Source organism: Erythrolamprus reginae, chromosome 3 (genome assembly GCF_031021105.1).
Source record: "Erythrolamprus reginae isolate rEryReg1 chromosome 3, rEryReg1.hap1, whole genome shotgun sequence".
In the NCBI taxonomy this organism is placed as follows: Eukaryota; Metazoa; Chordata; class Lepidosauria; order Squamata; family Dipsadidae; genus Erythrolamprus; species Erythrolamprus reginae.
The window spans coordinates 216,119,276-216,146,870 of record NC_091952.1 but is presented as its reverse complement, the minus strand read 5'-3'; the positions used below and the strand labels follow the sequence as shown (position 1 = coordinate 216,146,870).

The following is a 27,595-nucleotide window of genomic DNA, read 5'->3' as shown; positions in this document are numbered from 1 at the left end:
TGGCAACTTTACTATTTGTTTCAGATTCCATATTTAGCAACAGGAACATTATTAGAAGAGTCATGACTGATACCTGGGTAGCTCAGAAAAACATGAGGGACTCATTTGATTGAATTTTCTGAATAAAGCTATTATACCTGTCTTCCAGGATTTAACATATTAACAAACTTGGAAGGGACATTGCAGGTTATCTAGTACAACCCCCTGCCCAAGCAGGAGACTTTACACCTGCCTCTATCTAGGATTGAACTCACAACCTCCTGATTATAAGGATCTTAGATATCATAATATCAAATCTATTCAGCAAGAATATTCTACTGTGCTATGTGAAGCATGCAGAATGTCGTAAAACATAGTTGGCTAAAGTAAATGGTCTTCTGCTTAGAGAAGATCTAAAACTTATCAGCTTAAAGCAGATCTTGGGAGCAAGTTCTAGACTTCTTCAGTCTTTTGGAAAAAGAACCTCTTTTTCTGGTAACGATGTCCTGTAACCAGGGGTGGATTACTGCCTGGACGGGGTGGAGGAACACAGTGGGGTAGCAAACATTGAGCTCCACCCCAAAGCACCCAATTTGCACTAAAAGATGTTGAAAGAAAATGTAGGGCGTCCTGCATAAGTCACGCCTACAGTGTGGTAGTAAAAATTTTGATAGCCCTTTGCTGCCTGTAACTCTTGTTTAGTACATGATTTCACAATGAAACCTTGTGAGTTGCTAGACAAAAAAGATGAGGGCTGCAAATTCAAGAATATTTTTTTCTCTTAGAGTTTTGTAGAGCAAAAATGCTCCAATGCATTTCCCTCCATAGTTCATCTTATCTTGCTCTTCTAAAAGAAGAGTTTAATTGGACAAATAGCCCAGTGATATTAGCCAATTAGGGTCTATTTCTTTGGCTGTAGCCAATGGGGGAAAATATTTCTGCCCTTGTTTATCCATCCCAGTGACAGCTACGGTAATTGCAATTTTAGGCAAAAATTAACATTTCACCAGAAGGTCTTGGTGAGTTTTGACAAAAAAAACCCAACCAGTTTATTATTTTTGTTATTGCTTTAAAATTGTGTAATCCTTTGGAAGCATATTTCATTTGTACTAATGTAAGCTTCCAAGTTTTAAAAATAGTTTTCCTGGCACCCAGTAAGACATATTGATTTATAAGATGCAAATTTAGAACATCAGAAGATTTAAGATAATATCCAAAAAGTATATTAATTAACCATCAAACAATAGCATTAAGGTACATTTTTAACTTTCAGTAGCAGTGGCCTATGCCTGGTTATAATAATAATAATAATAAATATTACATCCATATTGATCAATGTGAATTTATGTTGTGGACCATTTTCCTGTCTTAATAGCATGGTTACCAAAAGCTAAATATATTATAGCAAGTAGAAATACTGTATCCCCTTATCCAGTAAATGCTCTTTTCACTCCTGATATTCCATGTATGAATTCCTCCTCTTACCACTCTCTCATTTTTTACTCCTTATGCATACATCTTTTTTTCTTCTTGTCTAAAAGTTCTTTATTAATGGCAACAAATTGGTTAAAAAAAGGTTCAGTAAATCTGGAGACAAATATTTGTGATCTCCTTCCAATCTTCATTTGTACACTAAAAGTTGAATATCTGTCACTCCTGCTCTCATTTAACAGGAAGTGGTAAATACTGATATTGCTAATAGGACACATTTAGAATGTACCTACCTCCCAATAATTTTCATACAGAAAGAAATGGAGACAGCATCTGTTATTTTTATTTGTACTATACAATATTTCTATTTACCACTTTGTTACATAATGTCTGTTTGACTAACAGCTGCTGCACATTGCAGTGTTATGTGTGGCAGATTTAAAGTGGAGCTATATATTATTTAAGTGAACGTCTGAATCCTGACATAAATGGTTTTAAAACTTATTTTCGCTTCATGAATTTTTAATTGTATTAACTGTCTGGAAAATATCTAATTTTATCAATTATTTTCCTCAATTCTGTTAATTTTTCATGTCTTTTAAGTTGTATAACCTATGCCACAATGTAGGCTGAAAATTATAATTTTTTTCACCTCTGTGCCCATTTCCCCAAAAGCATGTGTAAGACTGGATTGTTATTCTGGGTTAATCCATATAAAAGCACAATTAAAATCTAACATTTATTTATTTATTTTATTTATTTATTAGATTTGTATGCCACCCCTCTCCGTAGACATACCATCATATCCTAACCGACAGCTAATATATTTATTGTAGATAAATAATTACTGTACTTCATCAATGGCTATTAAATTTGTAAATTTATTTGAATTTGGAATTTGTATCTTAGTCAATCACAATTTATCTATTAATTAAAATGTGCCAATTAGTCCTGGATTTAATTTATTATGTATATGAATAATAATATTCCTGTTGTCAATATATTATTTATTTCTGAAATTATGATGCTTGAAATCTGGTTAACTTGAAATCTGTAAATTATGTAAATTCTTGTTAATATGATACTGTTCTCTTGATATTACAAGAAAGTATAAGATGGAGAATGTACTATAAAACAGAAAAAGATTAGTACAGTATTTAAAATATTCTCCAATAACATGTCCCATCAGAACCTGAAACATAGATTTACTCACTCAAACATGCACACCTGTACTTCAGTGTTCAGTATTGGGTTGCTACCGGTACGGATGAGGACGGCGCTCCAGTAGCGAAAGTTGTGCTGCGTGCACAGCTTCTGTTTTGTCTGTGCCCATCCCAGCATGTTTTTGCTTCTGGACATGTGCAGGAAGCAAAACCTTGTGAGAGGATGCACGCGCCTGTGAGATTTTGGCGATTTTTTTGCTTCTACGCATGCGCAGAAGCAAAAAAATAGCTGAAATCTCTCGCGCGCGTGTCTCCTCGTGAGATTTTGCTTCCTGCGCATGCACAGAAGCAGAAACATGTTGGGGTTCGCATGCACACAAGAGAAGCTAAGCTGCGTGCGCAACACTGGTAGCGGAGGAAATGGGAATCCGCCCCTGGCCATATTCATTATGCGACTTGATAATCATTCTATCTTGTCAATAAAATTCATTAATAAGATATATTAATAGCAATTATATACATTATTAAATATTTTCTTTCCTCTTTTATAGCTATCATGTATGTAATGGGAGCTCTTGGTCCTGCAGCAGGATATTTATTAGGAGGAGTTCTTATTGGATTTTACGTACATCCTACAAGTACTGTTCAAATTGACCAAAGTGACCCACGGTTCATTGGTAACTGGTAAGTTGCAACCATGTGGGGGTTTTATGTGCAAGATAGCAATAATGTTTAACATTTGATCATCATTTGATTAGGAATATTGAACATCTGGTTATATATTCTTTGATTCTGTAGGCTTTGTTTTGAATAGCTGTAGCCAAAAACAGATGTATAGATCAGTGATTTTCAACCTTTTTTGAGCCACGGCACATTTTTTATATTTACAAAATTCTGGGGCACACCACCAAACAAAATGATCTCTAACACAGTACATATTATACATATAGTTAGTAATATAGTTTCTAAATGTATTTATACACACTTAGTGTGAAACCTGGGCCTGTTTCAATGAACACAAAAGAATATCCTGGCGGGAATGGCAGTTTGGGGACCCATGTTTAATTTCTCCACAGCACACCTGACCATGCCGTGGCACACGTTGAAAAACACTGGTATAGATTGTTCAAATGCTGCTAACTTTACAACCATTTACTTACAATTCTATTTCTATATTTTGGGAATATTTAAACTAAAATAGTTACCCTATAAAAAATAACAATAATAATAATGATGATGATGATGGAGTTGATTTACTACTTTCCCACCTGGCATTTTTTTAAATGTACTGTACATGTTTCTACTTGTGTGTGCAAGTTTCTGGCACATTTGTCAACATTGCCAACATTATAGTAAGATGAATAGAGTAGTTTGGAGTGGAGTGGGATGGGATGGAATGGAATAGAATGTTCCTTGTAACTTTGGATGGTTGTTATGCAACTGGTCATTAAGCAAGGATCATCTATATGGATGCAGCTTTTGTGATATTCAAATCACTTATATGGTAATTGTTTTATGGAACAAACACTAACACCAAGTGTAAATTTCTGCTTCCTGTTATAGAGGGTTCAAGTTTGTGCATATCTAGCAATACCACTTAGACTTATATACTGCTTCACAATGTTTTACAACAGTCTCTTAAGCAATTTACAGAGTCAGCATATTGCCCCGAACAATCTGGGTCCTCATTTTACCAATCTCTGGCAGCTGGCAGTCAACAGAAGTAGCCTGCAGTAGTGCATTCTAACCACTGCACCATCATGGCTCATATATGTATGCTTATAGACAGCTCATATATGTGTGCTTATAGACAGCCTGTTTGTTAATGTCATTTCTATTTCTGATTTTAGGTGGAGTGGATTCCTCATTTGTGCTAGTGTGATGCTTCTTGTTATACTTCCAATGTTTGCTTTTCCCAAAAAACTCCCACCTCGACACAAGAAAAAGAAAAAAAAGATGTGTTCTGACGATGTTTCAGGTGATGATGATGATGATGATATTGTAAAGGAAAAAGGGAATTGCAAAAATGAGGTACACCCGGAAATTCCTACATCAATGGGCTTTGGAAAAAATGTTAAAGGTAAAGAATTTCCTGTTTGAAAAAAAAATGAGATTAAGATGAAATTTAAAATCATAGAATTGTTATTTCTTGTTGAAAACTGATTCAAAAATATTTTGATTTATTTAGAAGTAGCATTAAAGTAGAAGACTTTATTTCAATTGGTTCTACATGAGTTGCAGGGTAAACTCTTTCACTGAAAAAAAACCAGTATTGAGCTCCTCCAAGCCTAATTGGGCAGCCTTTATCAAGATATCTATTATTTTTCTGGCGTTATCAGCATTATGAAAAATAGATTTTGGCTAAGGATGCTGGGCTAAGGATACATTTGGCAAAGGATACATTGTCCTCAATTAACAATAAACTTTTTCCATGTCAAGAGCTATACTGCCTTTGTGGGAATTATTAAAATACATTTTTCCCTTTTGCTTTGCACTTTGATCCCTCTCCCCCAAATATAGAAATATCTGTGTTCATCATATAGAAGTATAAAACATATACATTACTTTTTGACTAAAAGACACAGTCCCTCCCCCCCCTCCGAGGGAGGAAATGTTGGCGCATCTTATATGCTGAATATAGCCATTTGGGGGCTATATTTCCCATTTGTGGGGAAAATTGGCCCATTTCTCACCTCCCAAACCCCTCATGGATGTTTTTGCCCTTCCCAGTGCCCACTCTGCAGGCCTCTAAATTTTGTGAAAAACAGGCCCATTTTCATGAAACAGGGCCCATTTTTTTGCCTCCCAACCCCCCCACGCATTGCATTTTTGCCCTTCCCAGCTTCCCATGACTTTAAAATTCCTGTGGATGCATTTGGTATAGCTTCTGGAAAAGAGAGACTGGCATAATCAGCCAGCACTATTGGAAGAACTAGGAGCATTGCCCCCGTCTTCCACTCCTCCCGGCCATCTCACAAACCACCCATTTCCAGGTTATCGGATGGGAGGAGAGACGTTGCCCCCCAGGAAACAACCTCCGCTGCTTTGAACCCCCGGGCTACCAGCTGGAATTCGGTAGCCACTGTGATGCTTCACGGCACCTAATTAACCTTCCCTCATCTGACTGGAGCCCAAGCACAGCCATTTATCGGCATCAGCGCTGACCCGTCACACCTGAGCCTGCTCGGAGGCCAAGTGAGGAAGGGAGAGAGAGAAAAAGAGAGAGGGGGGAAGCATTGAACTAGTGTCATAAACTGCACTCAAAGGCATCAAAGGGCTGAGCAGATCCATGTGGTGAGGCAGGCGGCAGCTATCTCTGACCACGCAGTCATTATGCACTCCAGTAGCACCACTAAAGACAAGATGTGGGGAAAGAGGAGCATGCGCGCGCCCCCCCCTCCAAATTTGGTTGTACATACACTAGGGCACAGAAAATATATCTTTAGGCTTAGTCCAGAATTGACTCATTTAGTAAATGTTTCTGGTAGCAACTTTCTTTACCAGTGACATTTGCCATTATCTGCTATCTGATCTTTTTCAGTGGGAAAGCTATTAAATCCCGAACTTTATGACTATGGAATACATGCTATCTTACCAAATGCTTTGAGAAAACACACCAGAGGGCAATTGTTTTTTGCATCCAGTGAACATTTTCATGACTTGAGAAGGCTGCTACTCACTAAGTGATACCTTGATTGTTCTTTGTCTCCCACCCATTCTGGACAACATTTAGGTGTCCTTCTTTTATTGCTTTTTGTCTTTTTTATAGAACTTCCAAGAGCAGCTTTCAGGATCTTAAGCAACATGACATTCCTTTTTGTGAGTTTGTCATACACAGCTGAATGTGCCATTGTTACTGCTTTTATTACCTTTATTCCCAAGTTCATTGAGTCACAGTTTGGCATCCCAGCTTCCAATGCCAGCATCTACACTGGTAAGATATTTCTGTAAATAAATCTTTTAAGGATTATTTTTCTCAGATTAAAAAAGAAAGTTAATGGAAAATAATCATGATTCTGTTCTTAATTCTCTGCCTCACACTTATTGCTTTATGTATGATTTATTTATTTATTTATTTATTGGATTTCTATGCCATCCTCTCCGACAATTTGATACCACGTGGACTGGCAACATAGGATTTGTGGCACTATGATGTTTGGTTTTCCACCAAACAGCCTTTTTGATCAACCCACAGTATTAACACTAACAAATAGCTGATCTGTGCTTTTCATCAAGGGAAACATTTCTGGCATTACTAACATTCTTTAAATGTTCGCAATGTTCGCTTTTATACTAAAAATTAAAATTTATGTTTTTTTAATCATTCTCTTTGCAATGCTGCATGGATTTTATTTATCCCTAAAATGTACTTGTATGAATCATCCCTCTACATAATCATAATATTTTATTGCTCTGGTTTGTAAAAATGTTCTTACTTAGAATATTTACTGTATATTTAAACAATATTTTGAGTATACTTTAGGATGTTTTTATTGTAATTGTCCTTGATGATTATGGCAGTACACAAAATAAGTAAGTGTTGCCAAACTGGCTGAGACTAGAAATCTATTTTAGCAACAGCTAATCCGATATCTGGTGCAGTGGCAACTGAAGCTGTCCATACTGTTTAGTATGATGTAGCCTTTCAGTTGGAGGTTTTCAATATTTGTCATCATGTAGTAGCAAATCATATGCTGTATCCTTGTCCTATTTTCAGCCAAGAAGCTTAAAAAGCCACAAAGCTTAAAATGCATACATGTATTGGAATAGAATAACATTAAGTTAAATAGTTAAGCAGTTAAATATGTCAGTATCAAAATGTTCCAGATATATCCCATGTGGACTTGCCGAACTGTTTTTAACAGCCAATAATTTGATTTACATAAATAAATAAGAAAGATTCATGAAGATTACTTCTTGGCAAAACTACTAGTCAATCGTCACAAAGATAAATTTAATGTTTATTAACAAAGAAATTTAGTAGAATTGTCAGTAATATTTTAATAAGTAATTTCATGTGTTTTTTGGACCACTTAGATAATTTAAATCATGAAATAACTGTTCTGATTAAAAAAATAAGCTTTTTAGTTCTTACAACCCATAACGTTTAATATGAATCTTTTTTAAAATAATCTGATTATGGAGTTGTATCATGGAACCTAAATTTTCTAAAGGCATTTTGGTTTTATGTACAGAAATAATCTGTCATTTCTTGGTTTGTGGTAGCGGTTCAGTACACTTGACATTAAATAAGTTTGCTGATTCTTAATGGTAGTTCTGAATGATATTAATACAGTATAATACCAACAGTATGATTTTTTCAAATGTGTGTAGCTTTTTTAAAACATCAAATGGACTTATATAATTTATTGATTAAAAATGCATAAACAGAAGTTTGGAAATTGTTAGGTTTACTTTTATATAAGAGAGTAAAATCGGACTGCAGAATTTGTTCTTAAACAATAACAGACATTTATATTCAGTTATAATGGAAAAAAGAAATTGGAGAGAAAACGTAACACTTTTTTTCTAAGATGATCATGGTAATTTGAAGCCTTCTGATTTGCTCTGTAATATGTTCAGATACCGGTATTAAGAGGTCACAAGCCACACCAGTGAAAACATATGTTAGTGTGTTAAAATATATGAAGACGCACAGCCTAATTAACACAGGTTTTCAAAGCCAATCCTATGTATATTTGCCAATAAGTGAATTCTGCTTATTCTATACAAAAGATAATAAGGATTATAGTTACATGTAGGAAAAGCCATCAGAAAGGGATTTTTTAAAAATATGAGGAATTTTGACAGATCAAAGGAGGAAGCAGGAATCTGCTCACTGAAAACTGGTTTTGCTTTAGGGTGCTTTATGCAGTGATTAAACATGTGCTTTATTTGGAATTTTCTTTTGAGCAAGGAACAGCATAATTGAGTGCTATTTTTAGGAAGCTTTGTTTTGCAGTTCATACATATTATTAATTACATAATTTTGATAAGATATTTTAAAACTTTACTAAAAGTTCAGCTTGGTTTTAGTCTGGTTATAAATAGTAGATTTTTGATTTCTAGGCCTTCCATTCTAAAAACAGGATTCATATATAACTAGTAAATATTCTATTGTCATAGTCCTAGAACAGTGATGGTGAACCTATCATAATTTCAAATAGTCACTAACGTGCCTGGTTGTAAGTCAAGGAATACCTGGTCGTCCAGTTCTGAATTCATAAATACCTATCATCACATGCCATTGCCAACTTAGTTAAGATAAAGGGACTCATTTCAATAGTGGATTATTGCATTTTAAATGGTCTTAATATATTTCCAATAATAAGCAATGGCACTGTATCTTAATTCTAATGTGTAATTTCAGTGCAACTCTTAACCTCTGAGATTTTTATTTCCAGTTTCTATTCTAAGTTAACATTGCTACAATTTTGAACCTCTTCATTTTTGTTGTATAGTGGTTTTTTTAAAAAAAAGCTCCCCTGCTTCTTAAGTCATTCCACTATAGTTGTGATTATTTATTTTCTAATTATTTAGCACTAAACAACTCTTGGCTAACCAAACAAATGACAAAATGACATCTTCAGGGTAGGGTTATAAATATTGTTAATATAAAAATTGTAGAGATTTGGCATAGTTCTCTTATAGAAAAGGTATTTCCATACTATACATTTTAATACAACAAATGTTTTAACTTTCCTCTTCTTCTTTTTCTTTAACCAGGTGTGATTATTGTTCCAAGTGCTGGCGTTGGTATTGTCTTAGGAGGTTACATTATAAAAAAGCTGAAACTTGGTGCAAGAGAATCTGCAAAGCTAGCAATGATTTGCAGTGGAGTATCTATGTTATGTTTTTCAACACTCTTCATAGTTGGATGTGAAAGTATTAATCTAGGAGGTATAAATATACCATATACCACAGGGTAAATATATTTTGAGCTTTCTAAATAATTTATGCTTTGCGTCAAAGCCAGCCTTTTTGTGCTGTATAAAAGGCAGTATCTTTTTCATAAGAACATTAAATAATTTAAAAGTGCTTTAATAAGTAAGTAACAAAGAAACATATTGTATAATCATGGATTAAAATAGAATAGAATTTTATTGGTCAAATGTGATTGGATGTACAAGAATTTGTCTTGGTGTATATGCTCTCAGTGTACATTAAAAAAAATAAGTTTGACAAACATGTAACTATTTAGGATCCTTGTTCTTTGGTAGTCAATTTTATAATGCTACTTACGTTGGTTTTATATTTGGATTCTTCAAAGAGAATGAATTGGAAGTGAAATGGCAAATGAGATTTTCCATTGTATGTTCAAAGTAATTGCATACTATGGCAAAATTATTCCCAATTTCTCATTGACACTGGTAAAACATTGCTGATGATGCTAGTTAGCGCAACCTAATATGAGAACAGTAATGAAATATTTCCTATGATTTAGCATTAAACGTTAAATATTGTGTATAGTTTGATCATTATGTCTCATGGGTTGAAAATCTGTGGCCAAGAGGGAAAATAGACGAACAGTGAGATGCGGATTTGTGGGCCAGCAAAATCTGGAGATACACAGGTTCTCAGTTTCTGCTGTATCTCAGAAATATTATTATAGAACTAGAATTTGTGCATGAAAGGCCAGGCAAAATAATCAAGGGAGTGAAACACATTTTACATTTACTTTTAACTTAGTGGTAGCATCACTACCCCCCCACTCTCTCTGCTTTCCATAAAGCTCTAAAGACCCACCTCTGCCAGCAGGCTTGGGGCCATTGATACTTTGATATCTTGCCCCACCCATTGAATGAATGTATGAAGTACGAATCTGTTTGTCTAATTTTTAACAATGGGGACTTTTAGAATGTAATTTTATTTAGATTTCTAATATGTTGTAAGCCGCCCTGAGTGAGGAAAAGGGCGGCATAGAAATTGAATGAATGAATGAATAATAAACAATCAGTCAATCAATCAGTCAATCAATCAATCAATCACAGATGTATAAATGAGAATATAGGCCATGGCACCTCATATAAAAATAATTGTAAAATACTTTTTTAAAAAAATTCAAACATCCATAGAATAAGGTATGAAATTCTAGCCTGTTTTCTCTGTTCTTGGTGGGAGTTTTTGTAATGATTCTTAGTATTCCTGACATTTGGTGTCATTTAGCTAGAAATACCATTTTCAGCTAATTTTAAAAAAAAGTATTGCAGGAATTTTGAAACATAAAATGGATTTAGAAAAGTTTTTACATACTGGTAACCTTCCCCAACTAGTTATTCAATTGTGTTGGAATTGTGCCAGTTGTGGATGATGGGAATTACAATTCAAAATAATGGAAGCATCAAGTTGTAGATGTAAGTTAATGCATTATTATTATTATTTGAATAAAATACTAGTATTCATTTAATGTATCAAAACAAAATGTAGAAAGCATGATAGAGATCTTCCAATAAGCAGCAGACAAGATGTCTAGAGTTTACCTTTTGTATTTAGTGAAGGGCTGTGAAATCATGATGATCAGGGCTGAATTTAATGGTCAGGAAAAGGACAGGACTGTATACAAACAAAGCATCCAAGTGATTAGGATGCATCATATACATATAGAAGGAGCCAGGATCTTTTTTTTCAAGGGATTAGAGTGCTCCATCCCCACTTCAGTTTTAAAGGTGTTTATCCTATCCCTGTTTTTCATATACAACTCAAGGTGAAAAGCTTTATTAATGCTCCCTTCTCCTATTTTTCCACAATAACAATTGAGGTGACTGGGAGTTTCACCATCCCACCAGACTGATTCCCTTTTAGAAGGATTGCTTGACCCATCTAAGTTAACATTATAGTTTTTATGTACTTCCTACTTTATTAGTTTTAAAAAAACCTAAAAATTATAATGTGGCTAGATAAAATTCTAGAAGCTGCAGGAATGATGGTTTGGGGATTTAGTGCAAGAAACACTGATGTTTCTCTAGCATCACATGTGTGGATCTGTCTGGCTAAAAATTATAGCTTGATTTGTATTTTTATATGATATTGGAAAATATATTTCTTAGAGTTTGTATCTGTTGGCATCAATTTATCTTCTGCAATGAATATATATAACCCACCCAGACACCATCTTCTTCTTTTTTTAGACCTACTCTCACCATGGCACATAGGAATCTGACTGGAAGTTGTAATGTTAATTGTGGCTGCAAAATCCATGAATACAAACCTGTGTGTGGATCAGATGGGATCACATATTTTAATCCTTGTCTTGCTGGTTGCATTAGCAGTGGAAATTATAGCACAGGAGTGAGTATGCCTACAAGCAATCAAAGTGATAACTTTTGTTGCTGTTAGAAAAACAATGTATGCACCAAAGAGAAATACTATTTTCAGTATTGTAAAATCACCAAGTTGTTTTCTTAAAAGTCTGGATAGTAACATTGTAGTAAAATGCCTGTTTTTCCATTGGAAGGAATGAAATATTTCATCAATTTTTTTGTGACTCTATAGTTATGGAGGATCCCTATCCTGTATGAATAAAAGGAACACAAACCATCTTGGGAATTATCTAATCTGTAGAGATCTTTATGTTTGTGCTCTCTTCCTCCTTGTTCTTTATAATCATTTAAAGCCTAATTATTTGTCTAAGCATTTCAGTCTGTGGGCTGGGATCCCCAGGCCACATTGACAGATGGTGCCACCTCTAGCCAATGCCACCTGCCCAGTAATGCAAAGATTTGTATTTTTACAATGATTCAGAGGAAGGGGTATTGTGGTGCCCCTAACCTTTGGTTTTATCTATTTGGCTTTATCCTAAAGCCAATCCAGGAATCTTCAACATAGAATTTTGATACTGTCTCCCCTTTCATATATACATTTTTCTTGTTTCTGTGAACTTCATCAATTAGCAATTAGCTAGGTAATTAGCAATTTGTAAAATTTTGGATTTAATTAATTAAGCGTTTAGCTTGCTATTTGCAAAACAACAACAACAACACTATAACTTTAGACCAGGAAGGCCTTTCTTATATCTTCCTTTTAAAACACTCAATTCAGATATTTTGAAATAGTGTTACAATTTTTTCTGTATGGAATATTTTGCCTTCAGATGAAGAATATTTCTTATCTGCTGTAACTGTTTCTGGATGTATTGTGCTTTACTTAAGAGTCATACATTAAGCACATGTACCAGATGCAAGCATTCTTGATAAAATAAAGATAAAAATAAAAATAAGGAATAATGATTGTTTTACACTTTTTAAATCTTTTACAGATAAGAAATTACACAGATTGTGCCTGTGTCCAAAGCCGACAAGTTATTACACCACCCACAGTTGGACAGCGTAGTCAGCTAAGAGTGGTGATCGTCAAAACATATCTCAATGAGAACGGCTATGCTGTATCAGGAAAGTGTGATAGAACTTGCAACACACTCATCCCTTTCCTCATTTTTCTCTTCATAGTAACACTTATCACAGCATGTGCCCAACCATCAGCAATCATAGTTACACTCAGGTGAGAAGTTACCTGGATCATTCCTGTTTATTAGCATAGCATGCTTTATTATAATTGAGTTTCTCTGTCATCTCCCACAATACATAATTTATCTTTACTTTTCTGATGATTAATTACATTGCTTCTAGAGATAGATGGATTTACAAAGTTTGACTTCGCTCATCTTTTCATTGATGATACATAATCAACATATGAATCACAATGTTTTAGAATTGTAGAAGTGAGAGAGGGTAATTGTTGTGTCTGAGAGGTATTTGTTATTGGATAGGTTGTAGGATGCTAAGGAGAATGGGAAGGCAATTTACTTAGAAAATAAATCTACTTGTCAATCTAGATTTGATTGAATCTACTTGTCATCAGAAATATAAGGAAAACTACTCACTTGGATAAAGTGGATAAAGTTTTTGTTTCTCTGAACTTCTGATTTTGATTCTACTGAACACCGGGCTCCTGCATGGTTGGTGACTAGCATTGGGTCACTCTCCTGGGATATGGCTAAGGAGAAGAGTTATATCAAGTAACAGTTAAGTAGTCATTCCTACCATTTTCCCCGTTTAAGACTTTAAAATATATTATATCTTTTTGTAGGTCTGTGGAAAAGGGTGAGAGGCCTTTTGCCCTTGGCATGCAATTTGTTTTATTAAGAACTCTTGGTAAGTGCAAAGGCAGATCTAGTGCCTCACAGTTGGTTACATTGACTATATTGAAATATTATGTGATCTGGTTTAAGCTACGTATTACCATTCCCCCTCTCATATTTCTCTATTGTAATAAAAGGGAGGACTCCATAAATGTTTACTTTCCTAACCATGAATTCTTACGTGTTCTTGTTAACATTTTCCTTCACTGTAAACCTGATTTGTTTATACAGTAATAGATTGCATACACTAAATAGTATAGTTAGCTAAAATTGAATATATGGTTCTGTAAAAGAAACAGGTTCATGGTCAGGCTTTGTTGACTCCATTGCTCTGCTGCGCGACTCCATGAGTCTCCAAACAGTTGATCAGTGCGTAAGCATCATGGCTCTGCTCTTCTGTTAACTAGTTCACAGAATTCTTAAAAACTCAACAATTATCTGTGATGAACCAGTATTAGACACATCTAGCACTCAATTGGCTATAATTCAAAATAAATAAAAATGTACTATTGGAAAGAGTTAAAAATTAAGTATTCTCTTCATTATTTCTAAATAATTTATAAGCATCTTAATGAGAATTCTGTCCCAATTCTTTTTGTATGTGATGTGATGTGATGTATATCCTAGCCAAAATTGCTTAAAAATAGAAATATAGGTTTAGCTTTACTCTCTATTTTCTCAAAAAAATCCCCCAATAACTGTTTTGATATAGGAATTGATTGACTTCACTTTTCTTATTTATTACAGCATACATTCCCACCCCAATTTATTTTGGTGCCGTCATTGATACTACCTGCATGCTATGGCAACAGGAATGTGATGTTCAAGGGTCATGTTGGGAATATGATGTGACGTCATTTCGTTTTGTGTACTTTGGTCTGGCAGCTGGTCTCAAATTTGTTGGCTTCCTATTCATTTTCCTTGCTTGGTACACCATTAAGGATAAAGAAGAGAAGCAGCAAAGGCAGATGTGGGAAGATGCTTCGGTCACCACTGTGAGCGAAGTGGTGTGTAACAAAGTTGCTCAGCAAAACTATGCAAGGACTAGATCCTGCCCCACTTTTAGCTCTCAAGATGACCGTGGTAACAATGTCAATCTAACAGCAACAATGCATTACACAGCACAAACCTATCCTGGCCCCCTGGCATTAGAAGCAATAACTACATCAGTTGAGAAGCCTTCACAAGAAGTCACTTCTGAAATAGAGGGGCCCTTGCAGTAACTTCAGATTATTATTTATTTGTAAATATTAAGTATGGGGCCTTTTGAAACGCCTGTGCCTTCTTTTTCCTAATAAGATCTGCCACTGATAATAAACCAGAACAGCTTAATGCATAGAGCCATGGCATATTTGAGGGCTGGTTACCTCCAAATAACTTAGATAGGCCTTTCTTGGTTTTAGGAACTGGAATGTTAAAGTAGGTTTGCAAGCCCTTTAGGTATGTCTATTCAAGTTGCATGTTCAGGCAAATGCTAATAGAGTCTCTACTGTGAAAATCAGTTCTGATAGAAATGTATGCCACTGGTGAAGATAAAGGATCTATGATTCTTGAACTAGGGGAGAACAAATATGTATTTTTAATTCTATTTCAAAGCACAACTTAGCTATGCAACATGGATAATTTGTTCAGTTCTGTGTATTTTTAAATCAAAAATTTCAGTCACCTGACTTGGGAAAAAGACTATTTGAAGTAGTAAAATATCCAATTAAACATTTTGTTTTAAAAGATAAAACAATCTTAAGACAAATCAATAACAGGATAAGTTATTGCTAATTTGTTTTATTTTAATACAATAGTGTACTTTTCATTTTAATTGCAAATTTATAACTCATTAGTGATTTCAGTACTATTTTGTAATAACCTTAAAGCATAACAAACTGATCAATAATTTACTGGTTTGTATTTATATATTTTTGCAAGCAGGAACAATCAGCTGCAGAACTCTTATTGAATTCACCAAATCCAAATTTAAGATTACCTTTGTTTCTGTGCATACAGAAACTAACTGATACTGCAGTAAACTGAGATGACTTTAGTACAGGCTAATCTTTTTGGCATGGAGTGCCAAATACTAATCTTTAGTATTGGCTAATCTTTTTGGCATGGAGTGCCAGAATGGGAGCATGCATACATGCATGCTGGAAACAGAAAGAGCAGCTGCCCGGAGCGCATGTGTGTGCTGGGAAGATGATCTTCTGGTTTCTGGCGCATGTATACGCACCAGCAAGCTGGTTTTCACACACACACACACATGTACACCAGAAATCAGAAGATCAGATGGGTGGTGCACATGTGTGTGCCAAAACTCAGAAAAGCAGCTGCCCAGCATGCACATGCGTGCCAGTCGGCTTCTATTCTGGTTGCCTACACTCCCATGGGTGTCCTGACCAGCTGGTCAGGGCTCCGGAACCCAGAAGGGAGTGTCCTGAGAGATGGCTCTGCATGCCACTTCTGGCCATAGGTTTGCCATCACGGCTCTAGTATGCTGGTAGTGTAGTTATTTGTTCTGACACAGGGCCCAGATTGCTGTTTACATACCTCATCATGCTCTAAATATCATTATGAGCATATGCTGCACAGTCAAATGATTGCTTTGCCAGGTTGTCTGTTCTTAAGTTCCTACCGATTCTTGAGGGAGAATTACAGGCCTTAAGAATCCATTTCATGTTAAAGGCTTATACAGACCTACTTATATTTCACCATTGGGGGTCTACTACATTTATTTAGCTTTGTCAGCAATAGAAATTGTCTTGGGCATCCTTTTCATTGGGGGGGGGGGGGGGAAAGGGTGTGTGTTTATAGATGCCAATATCTGGAGAACCTGAGACTGAAACTCAACCTGTAATACTCAGTTGTGCAACTCTTTCATCCTGCCATTAGGGATTTTTAATGCAAAAGATCTACTGGCTAGAGTGGAACATTTGCAAGGTAAGTGGATGCTTATAGATTTCCCACCCTGCCATTTGTCTGTTCAGAATTATACATTTTAACAGTTTTCCCCCCATTTAGTTAACCCTCTTTTTCTTCTTGGAGGAGGAGGGGGGTTATGAAGAGACAAATGGCAAAAAGAATAAAGATTCCACAGTTCCTGCTTTTTGCACTTGCCAGAATTATTTAATCTTTAAAAAAAAGATTACATATTGCTAAAATCAAAAATACAAATTAGCTTTCCATAGTTATGCTTATATACTTTAAAAGAGTGAGATTCATAGGCAATACTCGGATATTTTCCTGATGAAGCCACAAAAGCCTTGTTCAGATCTGTTTTGGAAGCCCTATGTCTCATGCAATTGCACCGTGCTATTTTTGAATCTAAAATATTTTGTTAACATTCTTTTTGTCTGATACTGAGACTAAAGGGATCTCTTAAGTCACGCATTGAAGAGCAGTTCCCTAGGCAGGACCAATTGGATGTTCAGGGTAAATTCAAAAAGGGCTTCTGAGAGGCACGACTTTCCAAAAGTTGAAATGAGAATATAAGATTCCAATGAGATGAAATGCTTATAAGTAGGGAATTTTTTAAAAATGAGGTTAGGGAATATTTGATGGAGGAAATTGAGGTGTGAGGAGATACCTCCTTATATTTATCAGATTGTATTCTACATTTTTGAAGGCATCAGCCTATCTGAACTAGGCCTGTGTGTGTCATTGCAGTCTGAGGAAAATCGATGCCATGAATAGAACATGTATACAGGTAGCTTGCTACAGTAGCTGAATGGCCATTTGCTCTTTTCTTAGCCATACATCTTCCAAGCACTGTGCATGGCTATATATTTTCATTTCGAGCAATATCACTGCAGTAGCTTAAAAGAGTAACAGGAGGTTTAGCCATGCTCTGTTTCCTAATCTAGGTGTTACATTTTTTTAAGCTGTGGAAGAGAAACTAGAGAGCATGCACCAATGTAATACTTCAACTTATAACTGAAGAATTTTGTTATCTCCTTGTTCCATCCCAGAATAAGTGTTAAATTTCTTCATAGTGTAAATAATGTACATGGATGTAGATTGCCATAAATACTAATATATGTTTATTAATATAGAACTAAGATTATTTATGCAAACCTACCATTGCCTCAAAAATGTAATTATTCATTCAGTATTGATTGCATACTTGAAATTTTGAAGTAGATAGTTTATCCAATTTGTTGGCTAGTTGTAGTCTACCAAGAGAAGGTAAAGAGAGAACTCAAAAGGGAGGAGGACAGAGAGCCATTTGGGCCCAAAGTGGACCAGTGCTCATGTTTGCTTAAATAGAAGTACAATTCTCTGAATGTACCTTAGTTTATTGTAAGGTCTTATTTTGCACTGACAGCTCTACTCCTATTTTAGCAAATATGAGTATAGCTCCTTTTCAGACTTGATTTCTGTATCCACCCTATGGAGATAGGAAACAGGTGGGCCTAGTTTTGCGCTCACCATGTATTCTGGCAAACTTTTGAATGGAGCTTCTTAATATACATATCAGTTCATTATGTCATTTAAGCATTGGTACTGTTCTGGTTTTTCTGCAATGTACTCATAAAATGGAGAGTGCCCTAGAGAGTGTTGTCATCCCAAAGTCTTTTTTAAAGTATTGTTAGTATACCAGAAAATGTACATTGGTCCTCTAAGGTAAATGAGTGACCCTATAGATCAGCTTTGAACTGATCCAACTGGTGCTAATGGGATAAAAGAATTCCCTCCTGAGGCTGAAAAATACTTCAAATAGCTGCTCAGGTACTTATCTTGCAGGACTATCAGCTTAATGGTAAATTTGCAATTTGCTCCACCAAATATTTATGGAGCAGCACAACTTTGAACTAGTTTAGATATTTTAACTGAAAGAATTGGCTCTCATTTGCCACCTGGAAATCTTTAACTGTTCAATCTGGAAACAGTTTTCTGGCAGAGAATAGTGTGTCTCGATGTCCTGCCAAAGTTGCTAATTGTTTCACTTTTAGCTATACTGACTTGGAAGTCTAGGAATCAAAATTTGGTGCAGCTGAGGAACAGCTTAGTAGGGAAGGTTTTGTTCTGCAGGTATTAATGACCAGTGTTTCAGACTGGTACCTGTTAAATCAGCACAAAATGTACAATAGATAACCCTTGATTACTCCCAGATTACTGTCTCCCTCAGTCATTTGGTTAGTATTGAACTGTGGTGGCAAAGACAAAAGAATTGTGTCCTTGATTTTTGAACTTTAAAATATAAATTTTCAGAACAGAATTGTTAGCCAAAACCATGTGTAATTAAAAATACACTGTATGCTGAAGAATCTAAAAAATACTGTTCCAAAATAATCCAGGGTTGAACTTAATATTCTTAAATATGCAATTTTGAATCATTACTTTTTTATACTTCACACACTCCCCCATTAATATATAGACAAGACTGTATATTTTTTTTCATTGATTTCAGGAAAATAGCAGTATGTTGTATATTGTATTTTGTTTTAACCTAATATACCTGGAAGAGGGAAAATATTATTAATCAAGGGGTAGACTAGTTAAAATGTTAGTTTTGATAAATGTTTTTAAGTATGTCAGTCAGGAGACTATATATTGCATCTGTAAAACAAAATGGGGATTTGTGGACTGTTCCTTTTCTTTTTTAGTGAAGATTTGAACTAATATTTATCTCTCAGTGGAACAAAGACCAGTTTTCAAACTCTTATGTACAAGCTTGTGTAAAACTTTATGGACAATATGTGTAAATAGCTGTTTGCAAATGAACCTTCAGTACTTGGCATTTTGAAATAAAAACGACTTCTTAACTTTGTAGTGTTTTATGTCACATTTTGTTGTACTATTCCAAACTTAAAATGTCCTTTTGGGGAGCAGGACAGTAGAAGAATCCATTCTGATCCAAAATAGTTTTGCTGCAGAAATAAATATAGTGAATATGGAGAGTGCTACTACCTCTTTTAGTATATTGTTGCTGCTCAGCTCAATTGCATCTGTTTTTCATAATTAGCTAATCATCATTATGTATGAGTCAAATTGCCTTTGTTTTAAAATATCAGTTATATTTATTGATGATTTGTAATGTAACATTTAATGCCAGTTTTAATGTAGGTCCTTTTCACTTTATATTATTTTAACTCCAAAATTCACATTTTTAAATATATTAGTTGACATAGGCAGTACAGTATTTATAATTTAAGAATCCCATCTCTACACCAATATTTATCATTATTACTGCAAGTTATGTGGTGGTGTAGTGACATCCAATGGATATTTATGAACAATAATTTTATACCTGTTGAGTAGAGTGTGATTTTATTTTACTGTTTAACAGTAAAAAAACTCTTGAAGACTTTTAGGCTGCTGATTTCATGTTCAAAAGGTGCACCTTTTTTCTTGAAGTATCTATTATGATGTTCAGCCAGAGGTTTAGACTGGCTTTGACATTTTTATGGTCTGATGTTTCATGATGTTAAACGTATATATCACAGGATGGAAATTATTCCAAGTAAAGCTACCTTTTACAATTGACTAATAGTAGTTTTATCAATTCCTCTGATCTTCAAGTGATGCTCCAGATACTTTTGAATTGTACAATATGTCTATTACCATTGGTATTACTTTTATTTTCTTTATTAGTCTTTCTACTTCTATTTGTAGGTCTTTTTGTTTTGTGATACCTCCCCCAACCAAAAAAAAAAAATCCACTATCTAGTATGTTTCAATAGTATGAAATCAGAGCTGCCACTTTTTTAGCTGATACTGGTTTTAACATGCATCAAGCTTTTTCTAAGAACTTAGGATATTTTAAGATATAAATGTAATATACAGTATTTTTCGAGTATAAAACGCACCTTAGTTTTTGGGGAGGAAAATAGAGAAAAGAATCTGCTTACCAGGTATTCATCTGGCTAGAATCCTTAGTCTGGTCAGCTCCAGCACATTATTTTATCCCTTGGTTAGAGCTTTAAAAATTGATTTGGAGAGAGTAACAATGAAAGAACTTGCAAGCCAGTAAGAGCTGGGAATATCATAAGCACCTGGAAAGAAACATTCGAAGCAAGTAGAGCAATGGAAAAAACCCTGCAAAGACTTAGAGCTTGGAAAACATTCTTCACAGAGAGTAACAGTGAAAGAGCTTGCAAGCTGGTAAGAACTAGGAATATTGTTAGCACCTGGTTAGGGCTGGAAAGAAACTTATTCAGCGTAAGTTAGAGTAATGAAAAGAAAAGCCTGGAAAGACTTAGGACTTGGAAAACATTCTTTGCAGAGACTAAAAATGAAAGAGCTTGCAAGACATAAGCTCTGGGCCAAGTGAAGATCTTTATGCCAGTCCCATCAGCAACAGCAGAGAACTTTACTTAAAACCTCTAATTACTACTGATCCACTTTCCCATGCTGCCAAATGGACATTGTGGTCACTATTTTGTACTTGCTCCTGAAGCAGCCATTTTTTTTTAACTTTGTCTCTTTCTTGTCAAAGTGCTAACCATCAGGGACACTGTTCCGGTTTGCCCCGCTTGGCTTGCAGATTAAAAGTTCTATCCTTTTAGCTGCCTGGGGTCTGAGAGTTTCTTGCCCCTTTTTTCCAGAGATAGTTCCCTATTGACCAAGAGGGAGTATGGTGGTTTCGCGCCTCTCCTGCCAAAACACTACAAAGGTTTTATTCACCCTCAACTTCTCATAATCAGGGCTCCAGTTTGATCTGGTCCTGGGAGAGTGAAGCCAAACACAAGGGCACAGTAGCTGCATATACTAAGGGAGCTTCATGATCTGAGTGTTTTAGATGTTTATAGCCACACTGCCACAAGGGCACAGCAGTTGGGCATGCTCAGGAAGTGGCTCATTCTGAGTGCCTTGGTGGCTTGTAGCAACGCCACCGCATGGATACAGCATTTCTGGATGCATTATCATTCCTGGCTATGCCACACAAGGGCACAGCAGAGGCTCCATCTGACCAGTTCTCAGGGTCATTGCTGGCAGAGCCAGTGCTCTAGCTTCGAGCCTACATTCTTCAGCCACAGCAGCTCCATCTCATCCTTTGCTTTTCATTGAGGCTAGTGTTAACATGTGCCCATGGCATCCAAGTCCTCCAAGTCTGCTTCCAGCTCTGCAGACAAGAGTGGCAGGAAAGGAGGAGGATCCAGAAGGACTTCCCCCCCATTCCCCTCAAGTCTCGCCGCCACAAGATTCTGAGTAAACTCTGTGATAAGGTGACCACCAGCCAGCAGATCAAGCAGGTTCACACATCAGAAACTGGTATTGTTCCGAATGGACATCAGGTGGTTCTTCAGACCAGGGCTCCTGAAGAGACGTTTATGTCTCTTCACTGGACAATATTGTATCCCATTCAGAAACTCACCTCTGGGAACAAGCCTTTAACCATGCAGTCCCTGAGGACCATCTTCTGGCTCCTTCAACAAGACCCAGGAATGCTCCAGAGACCACATTCAGTCGCTGGCCTCTGATCCAGTAATGACAATTCTGCCTTTCCAGACTCTATGCAGGCCATAATAACTAAAGCGATTCAATAAGGCATCTCTGCCGGTTTACAATAGGCCCAACCGACCATTATGATGGCCCGAGGACACTTGATTCCTCCGATCTATCACAGAGCTCTTCTCCAAGAGGATTCTCCGAGTCTACAGAGACGGACGGCATACAAATATAATAAATAATAATAATTATTATTAATATGGTGAGTCGCTTAGACAAGGGCTACCTATTTCTTCAAGGGAAGATTTGTTGCAAATCTCAGAGACGAAAGGACCTATAGACCTTGACAGCATCACACCAGACCAAACTGTCTACGACTTGTATCTGAGATTGGTATCTGAGATTGGATAGTTATTTTAAATCAAGTAACTACAAAATATTACATAATAAAACATTTCTTATTAGTTTATAGATTGAATTAAAATAATTTAACACTTTATGAAATTTGACTTAACTGATTTCTATAAAACAGGTAAAGTAACATTTTTTATTTCAAGAATTGTAGCTTCTAGACTTTCCTGAAGCCAGAATTGTTCTATAAAATTACTGCAGAAAATTCTTACATAAACAGTTTGTAATCTAATGAAAATCTATATAAAAATAGCATGATTCACATCCTTAAATAAATTTGTTCTAGCATTCAGTTTGAGACATGTAAATGATAAATATTCATGTTTACAGAATCTATTCAAAGCTTTTCATGAAAATTATTGAAATACCTTCAATAAGTAAATGTTACATAAACTATAATACAACAAGGAGCATACAATTGAAAATTAATACATAAATATCAAGACAATTGTGTCTGACAATGGAGCAAACAATCGCAAGTTTGTATATAAATGGCAAAAAGGAGAAAATAAATTTGAATACCTTGGTAATAAGATCTAGGATGTGTTACTTGAGTGTTCCCTTTATTTTTTTGAGCAGTATGCAAACTCCTCTGATGTTTCTGTGAAAAGCATTCCTTTCCTTGATTCTGGAGAACAGTGGAAAAGTACTTTTGCACATATTATTCCCTGCAAATAATATCAATTGCTGTTTAAAAAGTATACCTACAATTCAGTATTCCATAGGGCTACATTCAGACATGGGAATGCAATTTGCAGTCTTAACTTACATTGTGTTTAAAAAGGGGCATGTGTTGCACTTCTGCAAATGTGCCAAGATGCATATTTGTATACAGGACCATTCTTTGGACTATATTTTATTCTAAAATGACTACAACAGCTGTAAATACATTAAGACCTTTTGCAAAGTAGAAATCAAACTTTCCTGAAAAAATAAAAATCTTAATAGCAATTTAATCTCTATCTATTGGAAAATGAAGTCATTTTAATATCTTTCTGTTAAGTTTCCTGTTTGTTATATCTAAGAAAAAAGTTACTGTGAATTGATTGGAAGATAAAGATTTTAAATCAAACACGAACATTTGCTCAATATACCAATAATTGCTTTTTAAAATCCATGTACATAATGTATTTTCTATCAACTTCTTTTATTGTTTTGTAAATTACATTCCATTAGCAAAACTAAGGACATGTACATGAGTCAGATTAATAAAGATTATGGCACAAAGATTACTAAAGGGCATGTAAATTTACTTTGACAACATGAAATTTCAATTGTTCAAATTAATAAAAATTACTCAAACATGGGATAAGAATATTTGTTATGAGAACAGAAAAAAAACTTATTTCCTTTGAAGGTGCATTTAGACTTTAAAAATACAGCTCTGCTAAAAAAAAAAGTCACAATTACGCCTTTTTAATTCTCTGATTTTAGTAGCTGCAGCCACATTGACAAAATGTGTATGTAAAATATACACTCCTGGAATATACCTGCTTTGTTGTTCCATTTGCCAGATAATTAATAGTACCCAACTTGCTAACCCAACCTAATTTGAGGGGAGTGGATTTGAAGCACTGCCTTCTTCATTCAGAAACTCTGAAGATTTCTGGAAACCTTCCCTTTTCCTCAACGTTTCAGTTTTATGTTGCGGAACGAATGTATTTAAAGGCCAGCTGACTATTTTTCCAGCAGAATTAATGGGAAGGTAGACTTGCTCTTCAAAAATACCCTGTGCAAAATCTTTGTCTGTCATAGAGGCTTTCTGAATAATGTTAATTGGTTGCAAGATGAAGCTATGTCTGGACTCCAGTTCTATCAAATCGTTCCCACTAAAATCCATTTCTGAATTAACTGGCGCTTCAATCTTCAGCCACGTTTTGGCTTGGGGACCATTTGTACTCCTTTTTGAAGGAATATCATTGCTTAATTCAAGTCTGCCATCCTTGCTTGACACCACTGTGCTCAAGGTCAAGTCTCCATAATATGTTGGCATGATAGATTGAGCCTCTAGGGTGGTCAACCCACTCGAACCTTCATCTATTTCAGCAGAGCTCATTCCCAGCAAGGAAAATGATGTGGATGATTCATCCAAGTCTCCACTCGTATTAACAGTGGGAGTCTCTGCTCTTTGATTTTGCTTAGAGTAACTGTTCAGCAGTGCAAAGATTCTATCTACATCCTTCAAGTAATTTCTCCAATCATCAGGATGAATGCTGTAGTTGTTTCTGGCTTCGTATAAACTTTCATTCACGCTGTACAAATCTTCCAGTCCTTGGCAGCTGATGCTTTCTGTAAAATTTGGGAGTTTAGCCTTCCCATCCATGCCATAAGTGTCCTCTGTTAAAGAAAAAAGGGAACAAAAACAGTGATATTTGTAACATTGGAAAACGATCATGTGTAGTTTAGTTCGAATCTGGTTCAAATTGATTTGGTTCAAATCGTAATTTAATTTGGAAAATCAAATCAGTTCTGTTTGGCACGTCAAATTGATTCAAGAATACCTTGATTGTTGATTCAAAGTGATTCATAGATCCCATTGAAGAACCAGTGATTTGAATTAAATATCAACCTAATCTTTGCACAATATTTAATAATTGCCTTCTTCTCAATTGAGTAGCACAAAGAGGAAAATCCTTACATGCTCTTTTTCAGAATTTTAGTATACTGGATGCAATGAGAAAATACCAGCTGTTTTAGGTGGGGATACGTAATCAATATTTTGTGCAAGGAGCTCAAGTGTGACATGAGTGGGTTAATACCAGAAAGCAAGTTTCTTGCATATGTTCATAGCAGGTCCCATTCAATATGATGAAAGTGAATTTGCTTTAGAAATTCTTTCCCCCAAAAAGAAAAGCATTGCAGAAACATTCACATGGATTTCTTGCTGTTATAGTGATTGACATTTAGTTGCAAAATAGCAAAAGCATATGTATGAACAGTCTTTTATGATACACTCATTTCTCCATGGCTTATTGAACCCCTGGGGATCATAAGGAAGCTCCTTTCATTGGAGAGTACCTCTAATTTGATGTTTCCAAATCTTTGCAAAACCTGGGGTTTGTAACAATATGCTCAAATATAGTCTAATGGTTATATATTTAAGCAAAGCATGCTGTGCTTCATAACAAAAACAATAATTTATAAGCAGTAAATAAATATGGTGAATATGTTGAACAATGCTTTTTTTCCCATAGTACCCCCTGAAATTGGGGCACCACAAGGAGCTTCTGTTGAGATCTTCTAAGATGAGTTTAATCTGATTGGTGGCCCTGTAGATACCTAGGGACCAAGCCATATAGAGAATTTCTCTTTTCCCTGAAGATGTAGATATATTTAGACAAAGCAAGAATTGGCTTAACTTTCTTTTTAACTTAAAAATAAACTTTTTAAAAAATTAAATGCTGTCGAAGAATCACTTACGAGAAAGCGCTGTTATACACGTCTATAAATTGTTTTACCTTTACATATAATAAAATGTTAAGCTAATTCTTGCTTGCCTTCATAATATTTCTCAGCTATATTAACCTAGCTTTGCTTTAAATCTGTACAACCTCTCTGGCACAAAACTGGAAAAGCTATCGATGCCCAGCTCCAGAAAAAGAAGAATGACCACATTATCTATAGTTCTGTACCTTTCAAATGGATTGCGCTACAATGACTGCCAAGAATGAGATCTATATTAGAACATATATGGAGGAAAACAGGTTAAGACAGAAACATAACAGGTATTTTTCTACCAAAAGAAGACATTTGAAAATTTTAGGAAAGTTCTCATGTGAGAAATAATTGATACCAAGAGTTCTTTTATCTCTGTGTTATTCATAATGGTTACAAAAAGAAATATTTTATGGAGGCAATGGAAAAACAAAAGGCATTTAACATAAATATCCTTATAGCAATAGAAACATTACCAATACGCTAGATTCATTTGGGTGCTCCTGGAAATAACCTCACTAAACTAGAGATTGATGAGGACTTATTATAGACACTAATTGCAAATATAAACTATATGCACATATGGACTATACAGGGGAGTCACCAAGAAAGGTTTTAGCATGCTTGAAGAATCTCAAAATCTGTGAATAAATGCTTTTCCTATCAAAAAGGAAGCAAATCTTATATAGTTAAGACTCGGCATGTCCAAATATTTGGGGAATTGGAAAGAGAAGCAGATATGGATGGAATTAAAGTATAGGTATCTGACACTGAATAATATTCAACCACTTTATCATAGGTCCAATTTGTAGCTAGTAATTTTTAGATCAATCTAATCTTTGCGACTGTATGCAAGGTCTAAAGAGAAGCAACAAAAGATCTTACACTGAAAACCTGTCTTTACTTTCCCAAGATGTCTGACTGACTACCATGTTTCCCCAAAAAGAAGACCCTGGATAGTATTTTTTGAACCCTGAAATAAGCGCTTGGCCTTGTTGCCATGCATTCAAAAACCTGATTGGGCTTATTATCAGGGGACGTCTCATTTTGGTGGAAACAGGGTAGTGATAAAAGTACTCAGCTAGATAATGACTTTAGATTATATATTCTTCAGAAATATAAAAGAGAAACTTTTGGATATAATTTTAGAGGCTGCTGGAGGGAGGTTTTAGTGCTAACTATTTAATTATTAGCAATATGAGATATAATCGCTTTCATATTAATATCAATTAAACAGCAAAGTTTTACAGAAATGGGAAGATGCAGTTCAGAAGAGAGACCTTAGAAGTTACTCCGGTAAAGGACTTGGTACTATACAAAATGAATTTTAAAATGGTATAACACAATATGGGAAACTTCAACTATATCAAAATAATGTTTCCAAACTTAGTGTTTTCCAGACAGATCAAGAATTATGTAAATCTAAGCCAGAGGTTTCTGTGGTTGTAAGACAGTGGGAATCCCCATGCCATTGGGACAGATCTAGAAAGTGCCAATTTGAAGACTATTACTCCAGAAAATGTCATGTTACTCAGGACAATATTTTGGTGTAGCATAGTTTGGTTGGATGTAACATTGTGAAGTCTTTCTGAATACAGGTACTCATCAGGTCTGGACAGCAACTGACAGCAAGAACTCCATCACTGACATGGTCATA

The 27,595-nt window shown here is 35.3% G+C and overlaps 2 protein-coding genes across 8 annotated transcripts in view; one reads left to right on the top strand and one right to left on the bottom strand.

Moving 5' to 3' along the window:
• The window catches only part of SLCO5A1 (solute carrier organic anion transporter family member 5A1), a 36,581-nt gene extending 17,110 nt beyond the window's left edge, over window positions 1-19,471 (top strand). For all 5 annotated transcript variants that reach the window (XM_070747907.1, XM_070747903.1, XM_070747904.1 and 2 more), the window contains exons 3-10: window positions 3,125-3,257; window positions 4,424-4,653; window positions 6,343-6,507; window positions 9,300-9,498; window positions 11,702-11,861; window positions 12,829-13,070; window positions 13,659-13,723; window positions 14,458-19,471. In XM_070747907.1, the coding sequence (XP_070604008.1) occupies window positions 3,125-3,257; window positions 4,424-4,653; window positions 6,343-6,507; window positions 9,300-9,498; window positions 11,702-11,861; window positions 12,829-13,070; window positions 13,659-13,723; window positions 14,458-14,933 (1,670 nt within the window). In that variant the 3' untranslated portion in view covers window positions 14,934-19,471. The remainder of the gene's footprint in view (window positions 1-3,124; window positions 3,258-4,423; window positions 4,654-6,342; window positions 6,508-9,299; window positions 9,499-11,701; window positions 11,862-12,828; window positions 13,071-13,658; window positions 13,724-14,457) is intronic.
• A 3,998-nt stretch (window positions 19,472-23,469) lies between these two features.
• The window catches only part of SULF1 (sulfatase 1), a 119,456-nt gene continuing 115,330 nt past the window's right edge, over window positions 23,470-27,595 (bottom strand). For 2 of the 3 annotated variants that reach the window (XM_070747899.1, XM_070747902.1), the window contains one exon: window positions 23,470-24,840. In XM_070747899.1, the coding sequence (XP_070604000.1) occupies window positions 24,810-24,840 (31 nt within the window). In that variant the 3' untranslated portion in view covers window positions 23,470-24,809. Of the gene's footprint in view, window positions 24,841-26,135; window positions 26,178-27,595 lie in introns of all 3 variants that reach the window. The other variant, XM_070747900.1, reaches the window with a different exon arrangement.